This window comes from Colletotrichum spaethianum, assembly GCF_022836535.1.
Source record: "Colletotrichum spaethianum MAFF 239500 DNA, contig15, whole genome shotgun sequence".
Classification (NCBI taxonomy): Eukaryota; Fungi; Ascomycota; class Sordariomycetes; order Glomerellales; family Glomerellaceae; genus Colletotrichum; species Colletotrichum spaethianum.
This window is the reverse complement of record NW_026054785.1, coordinates 827,529-839,662: the sequence shown is the minus strand read 5'-3', so window position 1 is coordinate 839,662 and position 12,134 is coordinate 827,529. Positions and strand designations below refer to the sequence as shown.

General features: G+C 49.7%; 2 protein-coding genes across 2 annotated transcripts; both read left to right on the top strand.

Moving 5' to 3' along the window:
- Positions 1-3,057: 3,057 nt before the first annotated feature.
- Positions 3,058-3,735, top strand: ColSpa_06483 (uncharacterized protein; the record flags this gene model as incomplete). The annotated part of the gene is made up of 1 exon (XM_049272695.1): positions 3,058-3,735. The coding sequence occupies one exon, from the start codon at positions 3,058-3,060 to the stop codon at positions 3,733-3,735; it is 678 nt and encodes a 225-aa protein (XP_049128652.1).
- A 7,189-nt stretch (positions 3,736-10,924) lies between these two features.
- Positions 10,925-11,740, top strand: ColSpa_06482 (short-chain dehydrogenase/reductase ATR9; the record flags this gene model as incomplete). Its single annotated transcript, XM_049272694.1, has 1 exon — positions 10,925-11,740. One exon carries the CDS (start codon positions 10,925-10,927, stop codon positions 11,738-11,740), a length of 816 nt encoding a protein of 271 aa, XP_049128651.1.
- Positions 11,741-12,134: the final 394 nt, after the last annotated feature.

Here is a 12,134-nt window from a genome sequence, read left to right as displayed (position 1 = left end):
AACAAGGCACTACAGCGCACTATCTGTCAATCCTGAAGTGATAGTTTACTTGTAATCTTCCGACAACCCTTGGTGATGGGTGCGTAAACAGAAACATGCAACCGCAGCTCGACATGGTTCTCCGCGGGTCGCTGTTGGCGACTCGATAATCCGACCAACTGATGGGAATCCATTGCAACCGAAGGCCGTGATAAGAATACCTAAGCCAGGGGCCAGAATTCTATCTAGTGCATCGCATGCCTTGCGAACTTGTGACAGCTTAACTCGTGAGGCGTTTACCCAGCCTATTTGTGCGGCAAGCTGATCTAAAATATACATGCCATGGTACGAAACGATCAAAAAGCCTGCCATTCAGAGTCGAACGTTGTATTCATCCTCATAGTGGCTGGTATCTCTGAAACCAATTCAGGGTTGGCTCAGAATGTTCGGCCATGAAAACCATCAAGGGCTCAACAGTTTGACTGGGCACACCCTAAAAGATAATGGAAGTTGTTTGGTGCCAGGTCTGAGGCGATCTGCTTTCTTGTTCGCATGCTGATGGCTGCTCCGTGTTTGTCAGCTACTTTGGCCTTGATGCAAGCCGCCCTTCCACCCAGTTGCGTCACTCAACGGTACCAAGGGTTCAGAATTGGAGTGCTGGGGGGACACTGATGACTCATGCGCCCTAAAATCAAGATTCCCCTAGCTCAGCGGTTCCAAGGGAAGAATAATCAGGCCAGGCTGAGCCCTTAACATAAAATGACTAAGCTTCCTCCATCATTAGGCGCTTGAAATCGCCGAGTGGCACTGAACCATGGTAAGTAGGTTCAGCAGCGGAGGATTTGTCCGCATATGCGCGCTGATGCGAGTCGTGAGCTATTAATGGCCTAGACCTTCTCGTCGGTCCTCGGCGTGTCGCCGAGATCGAGTAACGTTAGGTACGGACACAAAACCGCTCAGGATGAAGATCCCTTTCGGACCTTTTGGAGCGTTGAAAAATTTGCGACAGTCGCTACAAAGCATTGTCAAGAAAGAAAAATCCAAAAGGGTCTTGCATTCCGACCGGTGGCACACCAGCGTACCGCCGTCACGGTGAGTCGCGGCGCGACATTTTTTCTTCTATTACCTAAAAGTAGCGCCTATCATTTTCCTTAGACCTGTTCCCAAGAACAAATCTCTGATTGGCACACGACAGCAAACCCGTTTGATGGGTACATGCTGCAAGCACTTCTGGCCAGAACACGTCTACCCCTCCCTTCGGTTGCCGACATGACGCCAACTGGCCGTCAGGGACCCGTCAGGAACTTTGCCCCGGGCGGCAACGAGGAGGGCAAAGAGGGGGGAACTTGTGGGAGCAAGGGAATTGGTAGGGTTGGCAAAGCGGACCCGTCCGCCGCAGTTCCAAGTTTGTGTGTGCCGGTGGCCCATAGCATCGGTACAACTTGAACAGTTTGCTGGAGACTCTGTGATTCTGGTGTCATTCTTGCTTGTAAGAGGCACAGAAAAGAAAAGGAAAAAGAAAAAGAAAAGCTGCATCGGGGACTGGAGCCTTGTGGAACCATTTCTGAAAAACTAGCAAAAGCACAATCCGCCCTGTCGATCGCTGCAGCGCTACGGACGTCGAGGACTCTGGCTTGTTTCTAGGTTCGAATCCCCATCTTCCGACTGGCCAGAGGTGGACGGCCAAACCTCTCCGGCCCTTGCGGGCGACCCGTCCACGTCTCCATGCCGAGTCAAGCGCAAGGACTGGAACCGCGTGGCGTCGGGCTCCCTCGACAGCGTTTCAACCAGGCTTGTTTCTTTTCCCCGTTTGGCGGTATGTCCAGGTTCCCGTGCGTCACGTTGTACCTGCATCTCCCGTCAGCCTAAGGTCACCTCAGCCCTTGGCCGCCCCCCTCGCGAGGATCTTCCAGGACCCCAAGACGCCAAAAAGGGAAAAGCGCCAACATCTCCCGTTGCCGTCATGGGTCCATGGCACGCCGCCCTGCCGATGTACCGCCTCCTCGGCCCCCTCATCCTCGGGCCTTGACTTAGCCCTGACTTGGCCTTGACACAAGCCAAAAAGCGTTTGGTTCCTGAACCGTTCCTGTCATCAAACCTAATTCGGTACCCTTGGCGACCCATGAGCGATTTTCAACACCCTGGCAGGGCGCATCCCTCTTTTCCTTGTTGGGCCTTGGCCATCTTTCCTGCTGGTCGTTTGTCCGACGATGGTACAACTTTCTGTGGCCTGCCAAAGACTTGCACAATGTATCGTCCTTGCCCAGCGCCGTGTGTCTTACCACTTGTCCCCCCGTTAAGACTGTGGAATGGTAAGTTTGTCACTTTGTTTCTAACTGTAGCACCGCAGGCTGGGGTGAGGGGAAGATGCAATCTGAGTTTCCACGACCTTACTTGTCAGATTCATGGCAGCCGTTGATTTGTCCAGCGAACCCGACTCGTCAGCGTTTGGCCAGCGCCTGCAGGTCGCAGGAATTCGTCGAGTTACAAGGCACTCGACTCGAGTAACTCTGTACCTGCGGACACTCTCCAGATCGGATACGCCTTAGGCTCCTCCCCCCTTTGGCCCCCCTCTAAGAGTCAAAGAAACCAAGTCCAGTGCAAGGTCATCTTCGAGGATTGCGGCGTCTGTGGGGACAGAGCGCCTGCTACGTGGGTCTCCGTAGATGGACCGAAGGGCGAGGCACAAACTGGCAGCAGCACCTGCGGGTGACATCTCATCTTTCCGGCTGATGTTTAACGTTTTCATCCCGTCTCTTGTAGGGATGGCATTTTGGTATATAACCCCCCAGCCTCATCGCTGTCCGGGATAGTCTTGCTCTGATTACCGTCACCATTCACACACTCCCTCTTCAACTCTTCTCTTTCTTCCCCAGTCACTCCCTCGGCCGGCCCCGAAAGCTCGCAGATCAGGCATCGCTCCTTCGAACGCTCAATCAACAGCTTCACTCCTTTGCAAGCCCACACTTCCTGTCCTTTGACGACATCAGCCTCAAGATCAACAAGATCTACTCAACAGCCAGCCAAACCACACACTCCCTATCAGAAAGAAACCCACATACTTCAACTTCAGTCACAATGTTCTCCACCACTTTGACTACTTTCCTTGCCGCTTCGGTCGGCTTGGTTTCGGCCGCTTCCATCCCGATCCGGGATGCTGGCAAGTCCGGCTCCTCCAGCATGACGCCCCACGATGCCTTCTCTTCTTCCATCGGTGTTCTTGGCTGCAAGATTGACGTCAACCGTGTTGCCTACTGGCCCAGCTCTGTCGGCTGCGACGACATCTGCGTCAAGGTCTCCAACGGCGACCGCAGCGTCAACTTGCTCCGCATCGACCAGTCGGGCGGTGCCTTCGACATCTCCTACGATGCCTGGAACTACCTCAGCACCGGCCAGTCTGCCACTGAGGCTCCCACTGAGGGTGGTGGTGTCCCCATGAACTGGGAGGCTGTCCCTGCCAGCGAGTGCAAGCACCTTCTCAAGGACGGCAAGCTACCCCTCTCTGCTGCCAACAGCATGAACTACCTGTCCTCTTGCCTCGCTCAGCCCGAGAGCTTCGTGGCCAAGAATCACGTCCTCTACAATATTCAGAACTCTGCTTGCACCTGGGGTGTTGATGAGGTATGCAACCTCGACCTGGCCGTCAGCAACCAAGCCTCGTGCCCCAGCGGTCTCGGCAGCACCAAGGCATTGACCGACCTTCCTGTCGAGAACATCGCCTACGGCACTGGCAAGCTTTCCGTCGCTGTTCAGTGAACGCGCAAAAGCACAGGTTGCCCCTGTCAAAATACCAAGAAATGATGCATACGAAGCTTTATGATACATGTATATACTTTATAGAAAGGGATTAGAAAAAGATAAAAGGAATCATTCACTATTATCAACATTTGATTAAAGCGCTTCAGTGATGTGATGTTTTGACTGGCGATGATATTCCTAACCCATACGAACAAATCTCAATGAACCAAGAGCCATCATCAGCTACATGGAGACCAGCCACATTTGGGAGCTAGACGCAAAAGGCGGCTCGGGACATGCAAACGATGATCGTCGACTGGACGACGTTTGTCCTCAGTCAGGCTTACATCTATCTGTCAAATGCCAATCCCACTTGCACGAACGACGAAGCGGTTGATCAACGAACCAAGACATGTCCAAGGGTTGCGAAAATGATCATGGGTATCCTATTAGATTATCCACAGGCGGATAGTGTTAAAATTAAAGTATACGGGTATACTGGTATACCACATCTTAGACACATGCCTCCTAACCTCGATCCACCCTAGTCCGAACACCTTGAACGCCTCGTACCAGCAACATGACGTACTAATAGGGGCCAACGAAAGAAACAATTATAGCCCCACTGCTTCCAAAATGCCTTGTCAAAGGAGCCATCACATCCGGTTCCTTCCAATATTCCTCCTCGTATGCGAAATGACTACGATGATTGTTTGACAATGCGAGCGTAACCCCGAACTACAATGGCGTCTAGCACTATGCTCAGGAGCCACTCCCATTGTATTGACCTGATATCCTCGCCATCTCCGCTGCGACCCTTGCCTGATGCTGGGTCATGCTCGATCGGGCGTCGGTGCCTTGGTAGGAAACACGGTAGGTGCTGCTATCCTGCGATGACGGCTGGGTTTGGTAGGAGCTCAGTCGTCGCTGCGACAAAACTCTCTGTGATTCTGCTGTCGAGTTTGTATGAGAAAGGTTTGTCGAGGATTGGCTAAGGTTGGTCTAATCAGCCTCACACCTTACACCCCTCTGCGAATTCGGCTGCTGAAACGGTACGATGCTCTCGGTAGACCGGTTGCCCAGAGTACGAACTCATGATTGCAGCCCTTCCGCTCGAAGCGGCACGGAAGGTGTCTAAACGCCACACAAATCGAAAGACCGCAAGCGCGGTCGTTACAATGGGCTGTATGGAAACGTGGGCCCGGGTGCTTTTCGTTCGGTTGTGATGCCGAACGTTGCTCGTCCAACGTTACCATTCGCGAGGATCACAACAACGTCGAAGCCGTTCGCATCCACCCAGTCGTTAAGTCCCTATTTCGAGCATCTTCCAAAGCATGTAACGCATCCGTACACCCAGGAAGATCGTAGCTGGAGCTGGGTCAGTTCAATACGAAGTCGGTCATTTCTGCGTAGCGCACACGGTTTTGCTGCTCAGTGTACTTCGATCTACCGTCCATCAGAGCGAAGCCGGGGTTGATCTGCCGATGGTCAACGCCTTCCAGACGAGGACACTTTGGGACATTGTCGTATCGCAGCAAGTCGTCCCAAGCTGTCGCAATCATCTCACAACGTTCGGTATCGATCCACGTTTGCAGACTGTCCAGGGAAAGGCTGTTTGGAGTAACTCTCCGCGAGCGGGAAGTCAGTCTCGGTGATTCTGGCGCCGAGCCCCTCCAGGTCAATTCGACCTTGCTCCCACAGCCCTCGAACGGCTTCCGATCAGATGGCCGAGTACCCAGAAGAAGTCTACTTTCCATTATAGCACTTGAGCATCGCGATATATTTCCCTCCCAACGCGCTGTTATTCATCAGAGACAAGAAGTCTTTGGGGCGAACCTTGGAGCTCAGTGAAATCTGTACGGTGGCCTGCTCCCGCCAAAAGTTACATTTTGGGTGTGCATCGTCGGAGACCACCACGTTCAACAGAGCCAGCATGTCGGCGACAAAGCTATTCTTTGTCTCAAATGTCGTATGTGAAAGACCATCGCGCTGCTGTTCGGATGAAAACTAATAAGCTGGCAAAATGGTAACGTAAAAGAGAATAACGTGGACTTTGATGCACTACAAGCTGCTATCCAATGGTTATATTTCTCTGTTCCCACCAAGTGTGCAGTTTTGGGGCGCCAGAGCACAGAATTTCTATGGGTGTTTCAAGTAAAAACCTGTCGATAATGTCAGGTGGAGCGATGTTTAGATCGTCAAGTCGGAAAAGTCGTTGCCCATATTCCCGCAACATCGTAGAGAAGTTCGGTGCTATTTCCGGTATTTTCAGCAGCTGATAACCTCGTTCTAGGAGTCCAGTGCCCCTTAGAGTTTCAATGACAGGCTTTGCCTGATCTGTTTCAACCTCGTAAGCTGGGTTCTCTTATTATAAACTAAGGAAGCTTACTCATGCCGAAAGTTTCCATCTCCCGTTCAGTTTCGACAATACGATACTTACTAAACATCGGGTTGGTAGTCTCCAGCTTTTGTGCTTGAATATGCATGTTGTAAAGACTGATCTCAAACGGGCCACCGTATGTTGCCCAAGCTTGCCAGAAATCTTGGTTGTGGACTTTCTCCACGTAATGAACTAAATCATCAATGATAGCTTTCTCAATGATCCATTCCACGCTCTCCAAGTTCCAGTATGCGGAGCCAAAAGAGTCGATGGATCGGCCTAAAACATTGGCGGAATTGCTAATAATAGTACGCATGAAGTCAGTGTTCGCCATTCTCGATCTCCATATTGTTGGAGCTTTGATATACGACTCAAAGGTTTGTCGTATGCTGAAAGGCTGTACGACGATGGCCTCTGAATCTAACCACAGCGAGTAGTCGTAGTCAAACTCTATTGCTGCCGCCATCTTCTTAATCGTCTGGAACTGGTACTTTCCGCGCCCCTTTAAAAGTGCTGAAGTATCATTATTAGTAATATTGCCGTTCGTGATAAATCGGAAGATTGGTGGGAGTATGTCGTATAAGTTGATTAAGTTAATCTTCGGCCTTGAACCGTTGACATTTACTGCTGGTGTATGAAATATGCTGAAAGATAGTCCACAGGTTTTCAGACTGTTCATCGCGTTTTGAAACATATTGACTTCGTTGGAGTCGGACATAATTATATGAATGTCAATATCCGCGTGATCAGTGCAAAGGCACATGAATGATTGTAAGAAGTCGATTGCAAGCGGGATATGTTTGCTCTGCATATACACTTACTCTTAATCGTATTCTCCAAACCATGGTTCTAGGGGAGTAGGGAACTTACATATGTCGGCAATATAATGGCATATTTCAATTCACTAAGATTTACTAAATCTGACGTCTTGTTCTTGGTCAGAATGCTGTATAGAGCATCTTCCTTGTTGTTATGCTTTCCTGCTCCAGTAGGATCAAACGAGGCTTGGGAGTCTGTTGATGCTAAATCGAAGTATCCTGTGGGAAACATGGAGCTTAGGTTAAATTGCGACAGAATGTAGCTGAACAACACCGTCAGGACTACAACACAAAGAAAGAAGGTCAAGGCCAGAAAGCGAGCCTCTCTGGCCTGCATTGAGAATCTTCTAGCGAAAAGCATGGCTCACAACCGGTCTTCGTTTCAAAAATAAACGAAACAAAATGCAAAGAGCAACATGGCCAGCCTTTGTACTTTATAATGTACGACTAAATTCCGCTCGGTACAAGACTGTAAGGGTCTTACGCAGTTCTCCTAAGAAATCGCACTAAGACAAGGAAACCCTATCAAGACTTTGCCTTTTTATTCTAAGTTTTACTACTCACGTTTTCATACAGCCTCTTGGAAGTATATTTTAGGTTGCTAGGATCTAAGGCGTTATCACTACTAGCAGTTTTATAGATCAGTAATCAAACTTAAATTTACTTCTAATCAGTAATTACTATCCATTTGAAATCTCTGCGCTGATATCTTACTATGGTCGCCAGGATAAGTTGAGCATCCCTCGTAGGTCACTTACCTCCTTGTATCTCAATGGCTTACACAATCCAAAAGAAAACGATATCAATCCTTATATATAAGAGGCAGCATTGGAATAGTGAACCTGATGAGGGGGTGGGGGTTACGCCTGCAACGACAGTCCTATCGGTAATGCAGTGCGCTTCGATGCTGTCGATCTATACCCACTTTTACTCTTCACTTAGGGAAAATACCTTTTCAAGTCTTTGAAACTTTCCTCTGAGATCTCATAAATGTGGAGAAGGTTTCGAGGTAGCCTGGTATGTAAATAGCCTTGTATTCTATCGACTGGCAATCTAAGCCATTCTTGCCAACACATGTGATACCCACTCAAGTACTCAGTTTTACTACACACTTCAATCAAGATATTACGAAACATCGAAATGTCCAGGAGAAACTGCAGCTAATGAAAAGGGTGGCCAGTAACAGCATATCGGGTGGGTGTTGGAATAACGACACCACCTGACCGTACGATATGCACGACTCAAGGACACGCACAGGGGAAAAGGGCACAGTCTGGAGACTCGGCCCTCGGTTATACTAATGAGGGGATCAAAGTATGTTCATGCCGTACTGATTCAGGGAGGTAGATCATATATCTCGTGTACGAAAGCCGAGTCTTGTAGTTAGGAAGATAATCACGGACAATACATCTTTGGTTCATCCTACATTGAAAGCCAGCGTACGATCGTACCACCGGGTGCCCTCAGGAGAGAGAATCCATTCAACAGTGGGTATCATTTATATGGTTTTCCGAGAGCCAATGATTGAACTGATAAGGTGACCGTGTAGGATAGATTAGTAACAGATCTCGAATGGTTTCGCCAGGTTGTAATAACTTGGATGTGTGTGCTCGCGTGTGTGCCTTTACTCCCTCACCTTGGTGGATGGAGAATGCACATTGCACACGCCAAGTAGTTGATGAGAAGGTGCGATCGGAAACTCAAAAGTGTCTCTTTCTTTCTCTCGCTCAAAGACCGTGCCTGACCTCCTCTCGCTTTCTAAAGCATTTCAAACTCTGTCGAGTCCGTGTAACCAACCAACTGAGCCATTCCGTGTGCTAGCCTTCCCCTTATGCAACTGTACCCTTGTTACCTAGATCCAATTTCTTAAGTTCTGCGCACGGTCAGTTCCCTACTTGTGACCTTCACTACCCATGTACCATCAAGCGGTAGTCTTACAAACCATGACCGCATATCCTTGGTAATCTGATATATCGTGCGTGCTTTCAGTCAAGCACAGAACATATGAGAAGAAAATGTTTTCCGGGATACCTGATCCAAACTTTGCTGGTCATGGAAACAGAAATTTATTTTCCGCCTTGTACCTCTGCATCGCAAAACCTAGCGTGAATCGACATTCAGGAGCCAAGGCCGGTGGGAGAAAGCCGAGAAGCTAGAGGTTCAGGTGATGGAGACGGGTAGGATGACGCTTGGGGCCGATCATCCCGACACGCTGACCAGTGTGGCCAACCTAGCTCATACATGGGAAAAACCAAGGCCGGCGGGTCGACGCAATCCAATTAATGCGCGACTGTCTTGGACTCCAGCCACGCTGCCTTGGAGTTTATCATCCCGACACCAGGTCCTCCCCTTAAAATGTTCAGGAGTGGGAAAAGGCTCTAATTGCGAAGAAGCGAATCAGGTTTAAGAGAGATTTATGTAGACGATGAGAGCTGCGCTTGAAACTGATGAATACTAGTAAATGAGTGATCACCAGGTGCTTTTGCTATCTCGGGCGCCTTTTTGGCGAGGTGGCCACCTGAACGGACTAGTAGTTGGGTTTTGGTCCGCGGCCATTTCTGGCTCTGTCAGGGGTTGCTTCTTGAGTACTTCGTCACTACAGGTGTGATCTATGAAGCCAAATAAGCCATAGTCCCACTCCACAACTACTAAAAATGCTAATTAAAGCTTTGGCGAAGCCCATTACGCCTTTCACTGTAGTCATCCGTAGATCGGAAAACAGACTCAGAGTTATCAACTCTTTATTGTTATTTTATGGTTTGAATAAGTGGTGTGTGCGGAGCAGCTTGCAAAACGATGGTGGACAAGCGATCTGGCCCAGCTACGTCGAATTCCACACGTATTGGAGAAGCCGCACGCGAGCGGAGAGGCGCACGGGAGTGACCTGGGCCGACTTGAGAGAAATGGCGAAGGGCGCCTCGAAACAGTACCACAGCGTAATTCGTCAACATAAGAAGCACTGGAATAAATTCCTGGCGGACAACGACAACATATGGAAGGCTGCTAGGTACCTGAAAGCAGGTGATGAGGAGGCTTTCGGCAAGGTGCCGCAGCTGGTCAGGACGGACAAAACGACGACGACGAGCCACACGGAACAAGCGGAAAAGCTACTCACCACCTTCTTCCCTGCTTTGCTAGACGACATTGCAAAGAAAGACGACAGACTGCAGAGAGCCGCGGTGTAGATACCATCTATCACGATAGAGGAAGTGGAACACCAGCTGTTTGCGCTAAAGTCTTGGAAGGCGCCGGGAGATGACGGGCTTCCGGCAGTGGTCTGGAAGCAGAGATGACCGGTGGTGCGGGACTGGGTCCTGTCGATTTTTCGGGCTTTTGGAAGAGGGAGCACTGCCTCATCTATGGAGGCATGCGAAAATCATACCGCTCAAGAAACCAGGCAAAGTCAGGGCCAATAAGCGTTGTTAAAAGCCGTTGCGTCGGTGTTAACAGGGCCCGCTGCCCGGCATCATTACAGGCGGCAGCGAGACTTTCCGGATGGACCTGGTGCTTTACAATATGGATGTTGGCTAAAACTCGCACGAAAAGTCAAGACGCTGTTCTCGCTAATAATCTGTTGACTTAGCATGATAAGTTAGCCATCGCAAAGAAGTCCCCATTTGTAAATCGGTGGGATACCGAAAACAACAGGCCTGCTAGCTTCGGAGTGGACCTGCCGGCCGCCGAGCGTTTATCTGTATCCGCCAGTTTGCTACATAGTATTGGGACAACATTGACCACCCGAGGTGTTCAACACTTCGACTATAAATATCTCCAGGCTCCCCACACTAAAGCTTTCAAGTAGATTGAGAGACAGACTATTTATTAAGCTGTTCAGGTTTACTCGGAACAATGAGTGGTAGTCCGAGGTATCTACAGTGAACAAATTAGCCGACTTTGCATTTCCAACCAACCTAGCTTCTAGAATCCACTCTTCATTTTTCTTCTATCTAGCTCTCTAACGGCTTACCTTGGTGCATGAGCCATACGGAAACACATACAGGACCTTGAAATGGCACTGAAGTACGTCAACAAGCTGGAAGGCAAGTCTGTCCTCATTGTCGGCGGATCATCAGGTATCGGGTTCGCCGTCGCGGAAGCCGGCGTTGAGTTTGGTGCGCGTGTAGTAGTCGCAAGCCGAAGCCAGGAAAGAGTCTCCAAGGCGATCGAAAGACTTACGGCATCCTATCCTAACGCAAAGGATCGCATTCGGGGCCACGTAGTAGACCTCTATGGTGATGAATCAGAGAGTAACATCACGAAGCTCTTCGAGTTTGTCACCAAAGGCGGAAAAGACAAGGTCGACCATGTCATCGAGACGGCGGGGGAGAATCTCAACACCTCGCTAACGCTGCAGGAGGCCACGCCGAAGCGCATCGCTGAAGCCAGCAGCTCACGAGTCTCTGGGGCCGTTATGCTTGCCAAAGTGGCCTTCAAATACCTCAAAAAAGAGCATACGTCTTCTCTCACTTTGACCGGCGGAGCGACCGCACACAAGCCGCCGCTAGGAATGAGTGTATTGGCAACTGTTGGTGGCGCTAAGGATGCGCTGGCAAGGGGACTCGCGGTCGACATGAATCCTGTGAGAGTAAACCTCGTCTCTCCTGGAGCGGTGCAGACAGATATGCTTGATTCTGTGCTCGAAAACATGAAGTTCGGAAGAGCCTGTGCGGATCTCAAAGTTGTCCGGGCCTTGTTTAAGGGTGCATCGTTGATGGGAAGGATCGGAGACCCAGAGGACCTGGCTGAAGCCTATCTATCGCTGATGAAGAATCACTTTGTTACAGGAACAATACTGCATGTAAATGGCGGTCTTTTATTGAAGTGATCCGGCCTCCTCAGCTATTTAAATCACCTAGGGAAACATAGGACAATAAGGCCCCCCAAGATTCGGTTCAAAGTCGTGGGTCTTATTTTAGCCTCGTTAAGTCATTTTCGTCCAACTGGCAATCACTCATAGAAAGTCATGTAGTCGAAAAAGTCTCTCTCAGTCATTGATGCGACGTTGCTAGACCCTTTGTTCTTCTCTCGTGCCGTACCTGTCGCACTAATGCAAACGAGTGAAGTTCTTCAGCGCCAGGCTGCAAGGAAAACGAGAAAGTCTGATTAGACAAAAGAGCCCTGAACTTGAGCAGAACAAACAAGAAACCAGCGGAGAAGTATATCTGGTCGTTCCAGATCACTGAAGTTCAGGGACCTGTGACACTCTGGCCAAAAACTTC